This window comes from Myotis yumanensis, unplaced genomic scaffold (assembly GCF_028538775.1).
Source record: "Myotis yumanensis isolate MYYU_CA2020_CCGP unplaced genomic scaffold, mMyoYum1.0.hap1 SCAF_5, whole genome shotgun sequence".
NCBI classification, from domain to species: Eukaryota; Metazoa; Chordata; class Mammalia; order Chiroptera; family Vespertilionidae; genus Myotis; species Myotis yumanensis.
The window spans coordinates 74777761-74790498 of NW_027223756.1; the positions used below are offsets into that span (position 1 = coordinate 74777761).

The 12738-nt window shown below is 38.2% G+C and overlaps 1 protein-coding gene across 5 annotated transcripts in view; it reads left to right on the top strand.

The window, feature by feature from the left end:
* Positions 1-12738, top strand: part of FBXO16 (F-box protein 16) — a 52522-nt gene that overhangs the window by 10329 nt on the left and 29455 nt on the right. For all 5 annotated transcript variants that reach the window (XM_070415530.1, XM_070415531.1, XM_070415532.1 and 2 more), the window contains exon 3: positions 6343-6378. In XM_070415530.1, the coding sequence (XP_070271631.1) occupies positions 6343-6378 (36 nt within the window). The remainder of the gene's footprint in view (positions 1-6342; positions 6379-12738) is intronic.

Genomic DNA, 12738 nt, shown 5'->3' on the forward strand with positions numbered 1-12738 from the left:
GTATCATGCCAATCTCTGGGGATTTCTGTTCCTGCTTCAGGTAGGGGCAGAATTTACCAACAGGTCTGTGAGCTCCTATTATCAGTACAGGTGACTTGACCAACACATGTTTGAACTGTGCAGGTCCATTTATACATGGATTTTCGACTGTGTAGGGGGTCAGTGTCCCTAACCCCCTCATTGTTCTAGGAGCAACTATTACTATTACAAGGACCACAATAGTTGGCAGTAAAATCAGCAAAACTGTCCTCATTATCTTGCTCCTACACATTAGTTCCTTCCCCTCGTGAAACACCAAGTCCCGCTTCACTCCAGATCACTTAAACCAGACCTGTTCCTTCTCTCTGTTGGTCTGGAATTTGGTTTCCCCCAATTTACAAGCTAATCACTTAGCCTGTTACTTATGGCATAAAAGACACTACAGTTTCATAGTAAAAGACGAAAGAGTCTGGGGTCAGAGACAAAGAACTTTATTGCTCACAGTGAAGCATGAGCATCATGTTGGTGACAGTTCTCCCTGCCTGCCTTGTCTGACAGGAGCGATGCAGAGGGCCCAGGTAAATACTACACACACTTTGGGTTTGTGTCACAGCTGAGGAACTATGAGGCCAGAGAATCCACTGCTTTTATAGTAAACAAGCCTGCTCTTGGTCCCAAAGGGAGAGAGTACTGCATTACTAAAGTTTGCCTTCCTATAAACAAAACTTGGAGAAATGGCGGTCAGGGCCTTGCATTCTTGATATTTCAAGACATTTAGGAGTGTGAGAGGCCCAGGGAGGCGTGTCTACCAGCACCCCTCCACCTCCATATCCAATTCGTTTTCAAGTTCTAGGAGCCTTCCTCCTAGAGCTCTTCACCCAGGCTCCTTTTCTCCATTTACATATATCTCCAGCTCCACATTCTCAGTTCACACTCTCATCACCCTTTGCCTGGTGCATTGCAATAACCCCCTAACAGGTTTCACTGCCTCTGTCCCTATTAATCCATTTTCTATTTTGATCCCAGAATAATATTTCTAAAATACTAATCTAATCCTGTTACGTAAAACTAATAAAAGACCCCACTCTGAAGGGTAAATTCCAAACCCCCATTCATAGCATTGAGGACCCTTCATGAGTTGACCTCAGCCAGCCGCCCAGTTCCAACCCCTGCCACAGCTTCCTCTCATCCTATATCCAGGCCACCTGAGTGGCCCCCAGGTGAGCCATCTTTCTCACACCTCCACACCTTTGCATATACTCTCCTCATTGCCTTCTGGGAGAGTCAATCAAATATCATTTTCTCTGGGAAGCCTCTTCCTGCTTGCTTTTCTTTGCTCTCATCACTTTTTCCGACCAATGTGTCAGGAGTTGAGGTTCTATCTTTTCTCTCTGTCTCCAGTGCCTGCTGTGGTTCCTGAAGCATAAGACATGGTGTCACCCTGGAAGCTCCCTCCATTGACTCTCACCTTCTTGTGTCTGTATCCCTCCTTCCTTAGCCTGGATTTGACCCTTTGCCTCTCTGAACCTAACAGAAATGCTGTACCAATAATTTCCCCCATGACTGGCGCACCTTACCTTCTCTGGTCTTTACTGTCCTCCTTTATGAAATGGTTAGGTTGGATCAGATGACCTTGAAGATCCCTTTCAGGCCTAGCATTCTGACTGCATGAAAGGAATTAAAAATAGACGCCAAGCCCTGACTGGCATGGGTCAGTGGTTATAGCGTTGGCCCTTGCAACAAAGGATCTTGGGTTCAATCCCCAGTCAAGAGCACTACCTAGGTTGCAGGTTAGATCCTGGCCCCAATCAGAGTGTGTGCAGGTGGCAACCAGTTGATGTGTCTCTCTCACATCAGTGTTTCTCTCTCTCTCTCTCTCTCTCTCTCTCTCTCCTCTCCTCTCCTCTCCTCTCCTCCCCCACTCCCTTCCAGTCTCTCTAAAAAAAACCCCCACAAATCAATGGAAAGAATATCCTCGGGTGATATTCACAGCTGGTGATGTGAAAGTGTCCATACAATAATTTCAAGGGGTTTTCTACATTTATAAAACAGGGCACTTGTCACCAATGATCAGTGTGTAATTTTGAGGCCCTGTTTTTTGTTTTAATTTTCTTCTATTCTGTAGTAAAATGTGAAATATGTAACTATTCCAGACTAAAATAAGAGTCACAGGATTTTAACTTCATTGCAAGCTTTAAGCAGAAATATTGAATTCAAATTGAGATGCCTAGGAAAACAGCGTTATCAACATAGACAAATGTAACAGATTTCAAAATAATTCATGCACTGTGAATTTTGAAAGGAGGTATGTTTTGAAAGTATATGCATTTCTTGGCCATCTAGTATTTGAATTGAAAGTAACCAACATTTCTTTTGAGTATGGTTCACAGATGTAGTACAGTACATTTTAAAAGGGTGTTCTGAAAGCCTAGCCAGTGTGGTTCATTAGTTGAGCATTGGCCTATGAACCAGGAGGTCACGGTTCGATTCCTGGTCAGGGCACATGCCCAGGTTGCAGGCTCGACTCCCAGTGGGGGATGTGCAGGAGGCAGCCAATCAATGATTCTGATCATTGAGGTTTCTATCTCTCTCCCCCTTCCCTTCCTTTCTGAAATCAATAATTTTTTTTTAAAGAAGGGTGTTCTGAGAAAAGCACCTAGTTACCATCAATCATCATTGAGGAGCCCCTAAATTTCTTATTCCCACACTGTAATGATGTCACACAGTGAAATATGTAACTGCAGTATCAATAGACTGAAATAACAACATAGGATTTTGATTTAACAACAGGATCTAAGCAAATTGTGTTATAAATATTCTGCAAAGAAAGAAGATCCATTTTTATATTTCCATTTTGAATTGATACTTTGTTTTCCAGCTCTTTAAGATGCAGAACATGATTGCAAATCTCCAACCAGAGACTATAAGACTCTGACTAAGGACCTGACAATTAACTAATTTGTCCCAAATTGTATTTCTTGTCAAGGGTAGAGTCAGAACCAGATTTCAACTCATTTAATGTTTTCCCTCCCAATTCACTCCCGTCAGTTTCTACTTGGGTCTAGATGCCTTTTGATAAAAAACTGGATTTGCTTGACCCCTGCTTAGACTTGATTGTTGGCCCTTTAAAGACTCATTGTTTTAGCATGAAAAACATTGCTGAACAAAAAGCATTTATTTGAGCAAAAGGATTGCAATCTGATAGACACAGATTCAGGTAGCAACCCAAACTGCACTCTGGAGAGAGCAGGCAAAGGCAGGGTTTATTTTTTAAAAAGAAGAAGAAGAAGAAAAAAAAAACACACACACACAAATCCACAAAATATAATTCTTTCATGCAAATAAAGGATTGCTGGCTAGGTTCACAGGGATTGGTTAGTTCCAATATGTAAATGGGTGAAGCAGAAACGACAAGGAAGTAAGTAAAGTCTACTAGTGTATGTGTCCAAGTAGCAATTGTTCCAAGATGTTTTCAGCTCCAGGATGCTTATAGCTCAGCCATGAGGTAGTTTAGTAACAGTTTTAGCAATATAAACTCAGCTCTGAGAACTGAGGCACAAGATGTTCATAAGCCTCAATCCTTAATAGCCTCTGACTCTATTTTAAGTGACTCTCTCAGCGATCTTTATTTCATTTCATTTTCTCCGTTATCACTTGGCCCCTGCTTAGGCTTGGTGGTGGGCCCTCTAAAAACTATTGTTTTCGCCTGAATAACACTCTCCACCTCCCACCCTACTCCCTTTCTGCTACTTCTTGCTGATTCTCCTGCCCCTTCAAGTCAGTGCCCCTTTGTTTCCAATGCTCCTTACTGTCATTGGCCACCGTGATGGTCAGCCCATCCTCCTTTTGAAAGGCCAAAGCATGTCGAACTGGAAGTCAAGACAGGGAAGACCGAGGTTCTAGGGAGGAAACAAGTACAGAGTTGAACTGAGCAGACAGTGTGGAAACCGTGATTTTTAAAAATCTGTCAGTGTAACCCCCTTTGGGCCTCTGGTTGACCTCTAATAAACAAGGAAATTGGGCAAAAATATCTCTAGGATTTCTCTGAGCCCTAAAATTCTATGACTTTTGAAGCTTTTTGCTGTTATTGTTCAATCAGCAAGTGTTTTTGGAGGGCCTGCCACAGAACCTGTGGAGTATGTAGAGACAGTGGTTGTAATCTACATGGAAAGATAAAATGAACAGAAACAGCTAGAGAGCCATAGCAAACCCTGTAGAGACCAAGTGGAGCATGCGCTGTACATGGGATATGAGCTGGGAGGAGTCAGGTCACTGGGCATCAGAAAAGTGGTGGTGCTAACGATTTGGTTTGGGTGATAGATGACTGATTGGATTTGGTTAGAGGGAGGAGAAGAGTTCAGGAAATATTTGAATCCAGATTTTTGAGTCTTCTGTATTCTGTAGGTACGCTTCTGTCTTCACCTAGAAATTCTGAGTTTATTTGAGGGTCCTAGTAGCTCAGGTGGCAGTGAATTAGTGGGGAGGAGAGAAGGACATTCTTTTTCCTCTTTAATGTGCAAAGAAAGCCTACCTGTGATGTACGAGATTCTCCAACCAAGAGCAGAACTGACATTTCGCTGGCCTTGGGGTTGTGGCTGAACCAATTATTTCACTCCTCATTTTGTATGCCCTTTGAAACTAGAGTTGAGAGTAAAAAAGGAAGGAAAGTGTGATCCATTAGAAGCATAAAGACAACTCCTCGTCCTCCTCTACAAAAAGGGAAAAAATAGGCCTGAGTTACTCTTCTAGTAGGAAAGTTCTTGCAGTGCCAGAGAATTTAGGTAGTGCTAAGAGGAAGGGAAAAACGTTGATTCCAATTTTTTTATTTTAAATCATTTTTTTATTTTTCAATTACAGTTGACATACAGTAACATATTAGTTTCAAGTGTATACCCCATTCATTAGACATTATATAATTTACTAACTGATCGTCCAAATAAATCTTACACCCTACATAGTTATTAGAATATTATGGACTATATTCCCTATGTGTATTTTACATGCAAATGACTATTCTGTAACAACCAACGTGTACTTCTTAATCCCTTTACCTTTTTCATCCATCCTCCCAAACCCCTTCCCATCTGGCAACCTTCAAAATGATTCCAATTTTGAAAGCTGACAGGGTGCATGTGTGGGAGTGAGAGAGACACTTACATCTGTTCATTACTTTTTCTTGTTTCCTCTCTCCATAGTTTCCTGCCAGACATTCTCACATTAGTTTTCCCTTCTTCACTCACTAAGATACACATATACTAGTAACTGATGCTCAGAAAAACACCTCTACATCAATAGCTAAATAATTCACATGTACCAAGATATCCATAAGTATATTCATTGTCACTTTCATTGCCACGTTCATTTAATCCATTAAACATGAGTACCTGTGATATACTGTGTATAACACTCTATACTGGAGATGGAAAGATGAATAATACATGATTTCTGTCCTAAATACTATACAACAACAAACCTATACAGTTCAACACTGAGTTGTAAGCACAGAGATGCATAATAAGTACACGTAAACCTACTAATATGTGTGTACACTGACATAAAAATAGAGCTGCTCGTTCATAAACTTCATAAGTTCTCAAACTATTGATACTGAAATATTTGGGGGGAAGATCTCCAATTTACTGTGTTTTCTTTGTCAGTTTTTTCATCTTTCAAATTCTGATGTTGATTTCACTTTACAGTTTCATTCTTTTAAAAATATATATATATGTTAGTATTGATTTTTTTTTTTAAGATAGAGAGAGGGAGAAGGAGAGAAACTTCAATGAGAGAGAAATATTGATCAGCTGCTTCCTGCACACCCCTTACTGGGGATCAAGCTTGCAACTGGGGCATGTGCCCTGTCTGGGAATCAAACCGGTGACCTCTCAGTGCATGGGACAATGCTCAACCAACTAAGCCACACTGGCCATGGCTCATTCTTTCTAATTTCTTCTCTTTAAAAAAGTATTACTTTTTTTTTTTTAGTTCTCACCCAAGAATATGTTTATTGAGTTTAGAAAAAGAGGGAGGGAGAGAGAGTAAGAGAGAAAATTATTGTTTAATGTAAACAGATTTTCATTTTGAGATGATGAGAAAAACATTGATAGGTTGCCTCTCATGTGGCCGGGTAAAATTATTACTTCTTTAAGATGAATTATTCCACATGCAGAAACTGATAAAAAAAAGATACCTTGCCCAAGTTAAAAACAAGTAAAGTACCTTCTCAAGAATGAAATCTTTTTATATTCAGTTGACACAATGAAAAGACTACTTATTTATGGATACTTTAATGCTATCTTTCTTGTAATGGGTATTTTGAACCATGAATTATGAAATCATTCCATTATTTTTAATTTATTGTAGGTATTTGAAGAAAGAAGAGCTCTACTTGGAAAATGGGTAACCATTTAAAATATACTTATTTCTATATTTGAAACGGATAAAATATACTTGTATAATATGTTATGTTATCATAGAGCCCAAAGAATTCAGTTTAGATGTAAGGTAATCAGTGATGATTGCTCATAGCCTGAGAATTTTTTTGGTACTTTATCAGTTATGGTTGTCAGGAAAATAGAAATTAGACCAGTTATTTTAATAGACATAATGAATGTTTTAAAATTTTTTATTTATTGATTTTAGAGAGGAAGAGGAAGGGAAAGAGAGAGAGAAACACCAATTTGCTGTTCCATTTATTTATGCATTCATTGGTTGCTTCTTATATGTTCTGGCAACCTTGGCATATCGGGATGACACTCTAACCAACTGAGCTACCCAGCCAAGGCCCAGACATAATTACATTAAATAAATAGAACTGGTTAAACAAATACTGGAAAACAGAAAGGACAAAAAGGGAACACTGAGGTGCCATGGAAATAGAACTGTAGGAAATAGCTTTTTCCAGCTTTACTGATACCTCAGAAGTTCAGAAGAAGGACCCTGTGGGGCTGGGACCAGCCTTACAGGGGACCCAGACTTCTGAGGAACAAAGTAGATAGCAACCAGCTGATTCCTATATATCTGAGGAAGTGTCATGGTTCTGGGCGTGTGGGAAAAATCAGACCCTGGAATTAACTGCTGCTGCCAGGGTCAAGAGTTAGGATGCTGCTGCCAGGAACAACAAGGAAACAAAGGAGTAAGGCTCTTCTACCTGAGTTTCCCTCTAGTACCCTCTTCCCCATTGGCAATATTTAACAGGGAGTCAGCTATCAAAGGAGAAATACGATTTATAGAGACCCAGCCTTCTCTACTCACAAAGTAGAATTCAGAAAGGTGAGTTTGGATCTGAGAGACAATAGCTTAATAACCAACACAGTTCAACCATTTGGCTACTTAGCACCCACATACATCCTTATTCAAGTTGTTACAGGAACAACTTTATGCTTTTATCTAGCAAGATACAACTGTCCTTCCTACAAATGAGACACAAAGTCCCAGTGGTCCTTGTCCATCCCTGGGTCATGATCAAAGTATCCATCTCTGGGCAATGTTTATTACTCATCAAATCACTCTGCAGTCCCATCTAATAGTCTCTACCACCCAGGAGAATTGAAAACATATGGTCATGCAAAAATTTGTACACGAATCTTCATAGTAGCAAAGAACCATAAGCATCCAAATATCCATCGACTTATGAATGACTAAGCAAAAGGTAGTATATCCATACAGTGGAATATCATTCAGCCTTTAAAAAGAAGGAAATTTTATACAAGCTACAACATGAAATATGAATGCACTGTGGTAAGTGAAATAAGCCAGGCTCAAGAAGACAAATGTTGTTATAGGATTCTACTTAGATGAAGTACCTAGAGTAGTCAGATTCATAGAGACAGAAAGTAGAAGAGAGGTTGCCAAAAGATGAGAAATTATTGTTTAATGTAAACAGATTTTCATTTTGAGATGATGAGAAAGTTCTGCAGAAGCATAGCGGTGATGGTTGCATAACAATGTGAATGTACTTAATGCCACTAAACTTTACACTTAACAATGGTTAAATAGTAAATTTTATGTCATGTATATTTTACCAAAAATTTAAAAAGCAAGGGTAAGAAAATGCAATCAAGTACTGATACATGGTACAACATGGATGAACCTTGAAAAATAGTATGCTAAGTGAAAGAAACCAGATACAGAGGCCACATAGTATTTGATTCCACTTCTATGAAGAGTCCAGAAGGCAAATCCGTGTTGTCAGAAATTAGGTTAATGGTTTCCAGGGGCTGGAGGACAAGGGGAAGAGGGATTGACTGTAATGGGTACAAGATTTCTTTTTGGGGTAATGAAAATGTTCTGGAATTAGATAGTGATGGCTATACAACCTCGTGAGTATACTAAAAACTACTGAATTGTACACTCAAAACACTGGATTTTATGGCATGTGAATTATATCTCAATTTTAAAAATAAATTAGGATTCCTTTTAAAAACTATACTTGGATTTCTTTAATTCTTTTTTTTTAAATACTTAATCTCTTGTTTTTTTAAAATATATTTTATTGATTTTTTTACAGAGAGGAAGGGAGAGGGATAGAGAGTTAGAAACATCGATGAGAGAGAAACATTGATCAGCTGCCTCCTGCACACCTCCTACTGGGGATGTGCCCGCAACCAAGGTACATGTCCTTGACCAGAACAGAACCTAAGACCTTTCAGTCCGCAGGCCAATGCTCTATCCACTGAGCCAAACCAGTTAGGGCAATCTTTTATTTTTTAATATGTTTTTATTGATTTTAGAGAGTAAGGAAGGGAGAGATAGAAACATCAATGAGAAAGAAATATCAATCGGCTGCCTACCTCACATCCCGGGCTTATTGAGAATCGAGCCCACACCCTGGCATATGCCTGGACTGGTAATTGAGCCATCAACCTCCTTGGTGCATGGGACAACACTCCACTGAGCCACACGGGCCAGGCTCTTTAACTCTTGATATATGTAATAAACTTGAAATATTCTATTTTTAAAGCATACAAAGCCTTCTTCCTTAAGGGACATCTTTAACCCAGAATATAACAGTTGATAGTATGTCCTTTCCTATGAGTTACTAAAACTCATTTTCCTAAGTATCATAATTTGTTCAGACTGCTATAACAAAATACATAGGCTTTTAAAGAACAAAAATTTATTTCTCAGAGTTCTAAAGGTTAGGAAGTCCAAGATCAAGGCTCTTGCAAATTCACTGTCTAGTGAGATCCCACTTTCTGGTTCACAGACTATTGCCTTTTCACTGTAACTTGACATGGCTCAAGGAGTGAGGAATCTCTCTGGGGCCTCTTTTATAAGGACACTCATCCCATTCATGGGAGCCCCACCTTCATGACCTAATCACCTCTCAAGGGCCCCACCTCCTAATACCATCATCTTGGGGGGTAGGTTTCAACATATGAATTTGGGGTTTGGCGGGACACAAACATTCAGTCCTTTGCACTAAAACTAGCATAAAGGTTTATTTCTTACTATTTTTGTTACCTTAGTTGGTCACCAGTTCTTTTCTGTGTTGGTCTACAAGCTTCAACCTAAAGATATTTATTAACCAAAGCAGAAAAAAAAAAATATTTAATGTCTCTGGAAGGATTCATGAGAAAAGGGGCAACTGTGAGTCTGTAGCAGGGTGGAAGAGACTTTTTTTCTGAATAGCTTTTCATACTTTCTGATATTTTTAATCATGTGAACGTATTATCAATTCAAAATAATAATAAAACTTTACAAAATAAATCTACTAAAAATTAAGAAATGAAAAATACCAAAAATGTATGCCCAGCTGGAGTGGCTCAGTTTGTTGAGTGTTGTCCTGTGCACTGAAAGGTTACCAGTTCAATTCCCAGTCAGGGCACATACCTGGGTTGCAGGTTTGACCCCTAACCTCTCTCTCTCTCTCTCTCTCTCTCTCTCTCTCTCTCTCCCCCCCCCCAACTCGAGTGAAGATTAAAAAAAAATACCAAAAATTTAAAATCTAGCTGAGTTTTTCTCATTCTATATATGTATGGTTTTAAATAGCTTTGCATCTGTGACCAACAACTTAAAAAGAGACTTATGTAGAATGACTATTTTTACACCGGCTATCATTCCACTTACTATTAGTGGAAATCCCTAAATTAATATAACCAGGGCTAAAGTTCAGCCAGTATTTGATGTGGCTGACCAGCTTCTGTCTGTTTTGATTGGTTGATGGTATTGCTGATTATTACTAAATATTTTTAATATCACCCTGGATAAGGTCTTCAAACATTTTAAAAGATCTTACGTATTCTTTTTTTTACCATAACTAATAGAAATATACATTTGCAAATATCACTAATTATCTATCTTCTCCAATAGACTTATCCATAGCAGGCAAACATGGTTCTATCATGCTCTTTGTTATACATTCCTTGATACTACCAAATGAATAAATGATACTCACTGCTTTTTCTCTTTTGTCCAAAAACAAACTTATTCTTTAAATTTACGATATCATGTAGATTTTTAGTTTGTGTGTTTCATAAACAACATAAGAGATTGATAACATAAGAAATATACTTTCCAAAAAAAGGAAGGTGAAATAAAGATAGCAGTTTTTCTTTTTACTTAGCATTAGTTGGGATGTTCATGGAAATGATTGAGTATTGGTTTTAAAGCTCAAACTAGTTTTTAAAAGTCATTTTTAAAAACAATCTGGACATTGTGAGCTGAGATGTAATATGAATCCTATTTAATGATAGACAATCCAAGAGTATTTTCTATTTGGCTGTAGAATGTCATTTTTGTTCACACATTTGCACATGGTCCTGTCTGATGTTCTGTACAGTAACAAACAAAATAATTAAGAGAAACTTAAAAGCTCTTCTACTTTTACCGTTCCATGCTACTACTTAATCCCTTATAAAAAACAAAACACCCCACCTTTTAATCCGTTAGAAAAGACAGTTGCCTCTCAATCAACAGAAAATAACAGCAGAGGTATTTTAGTTGAAAAGAAAGCATCTCACCTTTTTCTCAGCTCCTATGTTGTTAGAAATAATAGCAATATTTTGAAGAATTTGAAAACAGTAGATGGCATTACTTTTAACTTGCTGGAAACAAGCAATCACAGTTAAAATTCAAAAGAGAAACGGGAGAATATTTTGCAAATTGCATGCTACATAAAGATTAATATCTGGGAGATATAATGAGTTCTTACAATCAATAAGAAAAGCACAAATACTCATATATAATAATAAGTCAATGGAACAATGAGAAATCTACAAAAATATACAAAAGGCCAATAAACATAAAAGAGGCTCTATTCCACTAAACTTGGAGAAATACAAATTAGACAATGAGATTCCCAATTCCTCCCTTTGTCTGTGTGCCAGCAGCAATTAAAGAGACAGATTAACATCCAAAGTAAGGTTCACTGGTGAATAGGAGGATATGCTGAAACACAATGGGAAGGAATATAAAAATGGTAAAGACGTTTAAAAGACAGTTTGACACATTCTATTCAATTTTTAAATGCAAATATCCTTTGAACCTGCCATTCCACTTCCATTTCACTGTACTAGAGAAATGGTCACATGGGGCCTGAAAAGGCATGTTCTAGGATATTGCAGGGTTTGTGTTTTGTTCTGTTTTTGTATCAGAAATAACCCAAATGGTATTGGCAGTAAAATGAGCAAATAGATCATTGCATATCCATCCTACCATGACCTTTTTATCCAGGTCCTCCTATTGCATCCTTTGGAGCTCATTACAGATCAGGATACTGTGGCTATCTTTTGTTTGGTTTTTAAACTTCTATGTAGTATTCCACAGAATGGGTATATTCTACTTCATCTAACTGTGTCCTTACTGATGGATTTTTGTGTAGGTAACTGCATAGAAGTGCACAAACATCAAACTGTGAACAGTAGTTATTTCTGGGGAATGGAGTGAGTGAGAATTGACAGGGAGGTTAAATAGGATTTTCAGGTTTGATTATATTCATACCTAGTTGAAACTTTTAAAACAAGAATGTATTCATACATTGTGGACTTGAGTTTTTAACAGTAGGACTCAGAAACTCAGATTAACATAACCGATAAACAAAAAATAACAAGCCTCCCTTTTTATCTTACCCCTCACTCCCCGTGAACTTTGCCTTGCCATTGTGTCAGATAAATGGACCGTCATCTCTAGCAATTGTCCTCACTTCCTGAAACTGCAGCAAGTATACTCGTAATACTCCCAACTACTCTGAAAATAGGATTTTTCACAATTCTTTTGAGTCAAGAAAACCCCTAAAAAAAGGTATTAAGCCCTAACTGGTTTGGTTTAGTGGATAGAACATCAGCCTGCGAACTGAAGGGTCTCAGGTTCCATTCCAGTCAAGGGCACATGCCCAGGTTTCAGGCTCGATCCCCAGTTGCGGGCGTGCAGGAGGCAGCCAATCAGGTTCTCTCTCATCATTAATGTTTCTATGTCTCTCTCCCTCTCCCTTCCCCTCTGAAATCAATAAAAATATATTTTAAAAAGCATTAAAATAATTATAAAATATAATTATAAGATAATTTAACATAACAACATAATATAATGTAAAAAATGAACTGTAAAGTGAAGTACCATAAATGGTCCCAGCTGCTCCCCAATCTCACACATTGGATCGATGGCTGCAATGTTATGGGTATTTTTACTAGAGAGATGATGCAAGAGATGTGGGAGATTTTCGAATTCCTGTACAGTTAACTCTACAGCGGGTTATTTACTTTTTGGATTATTCCTAGCGCCTTTTAAATGCCAAAGGGATTTTCCCCAACTGTTAAGCAT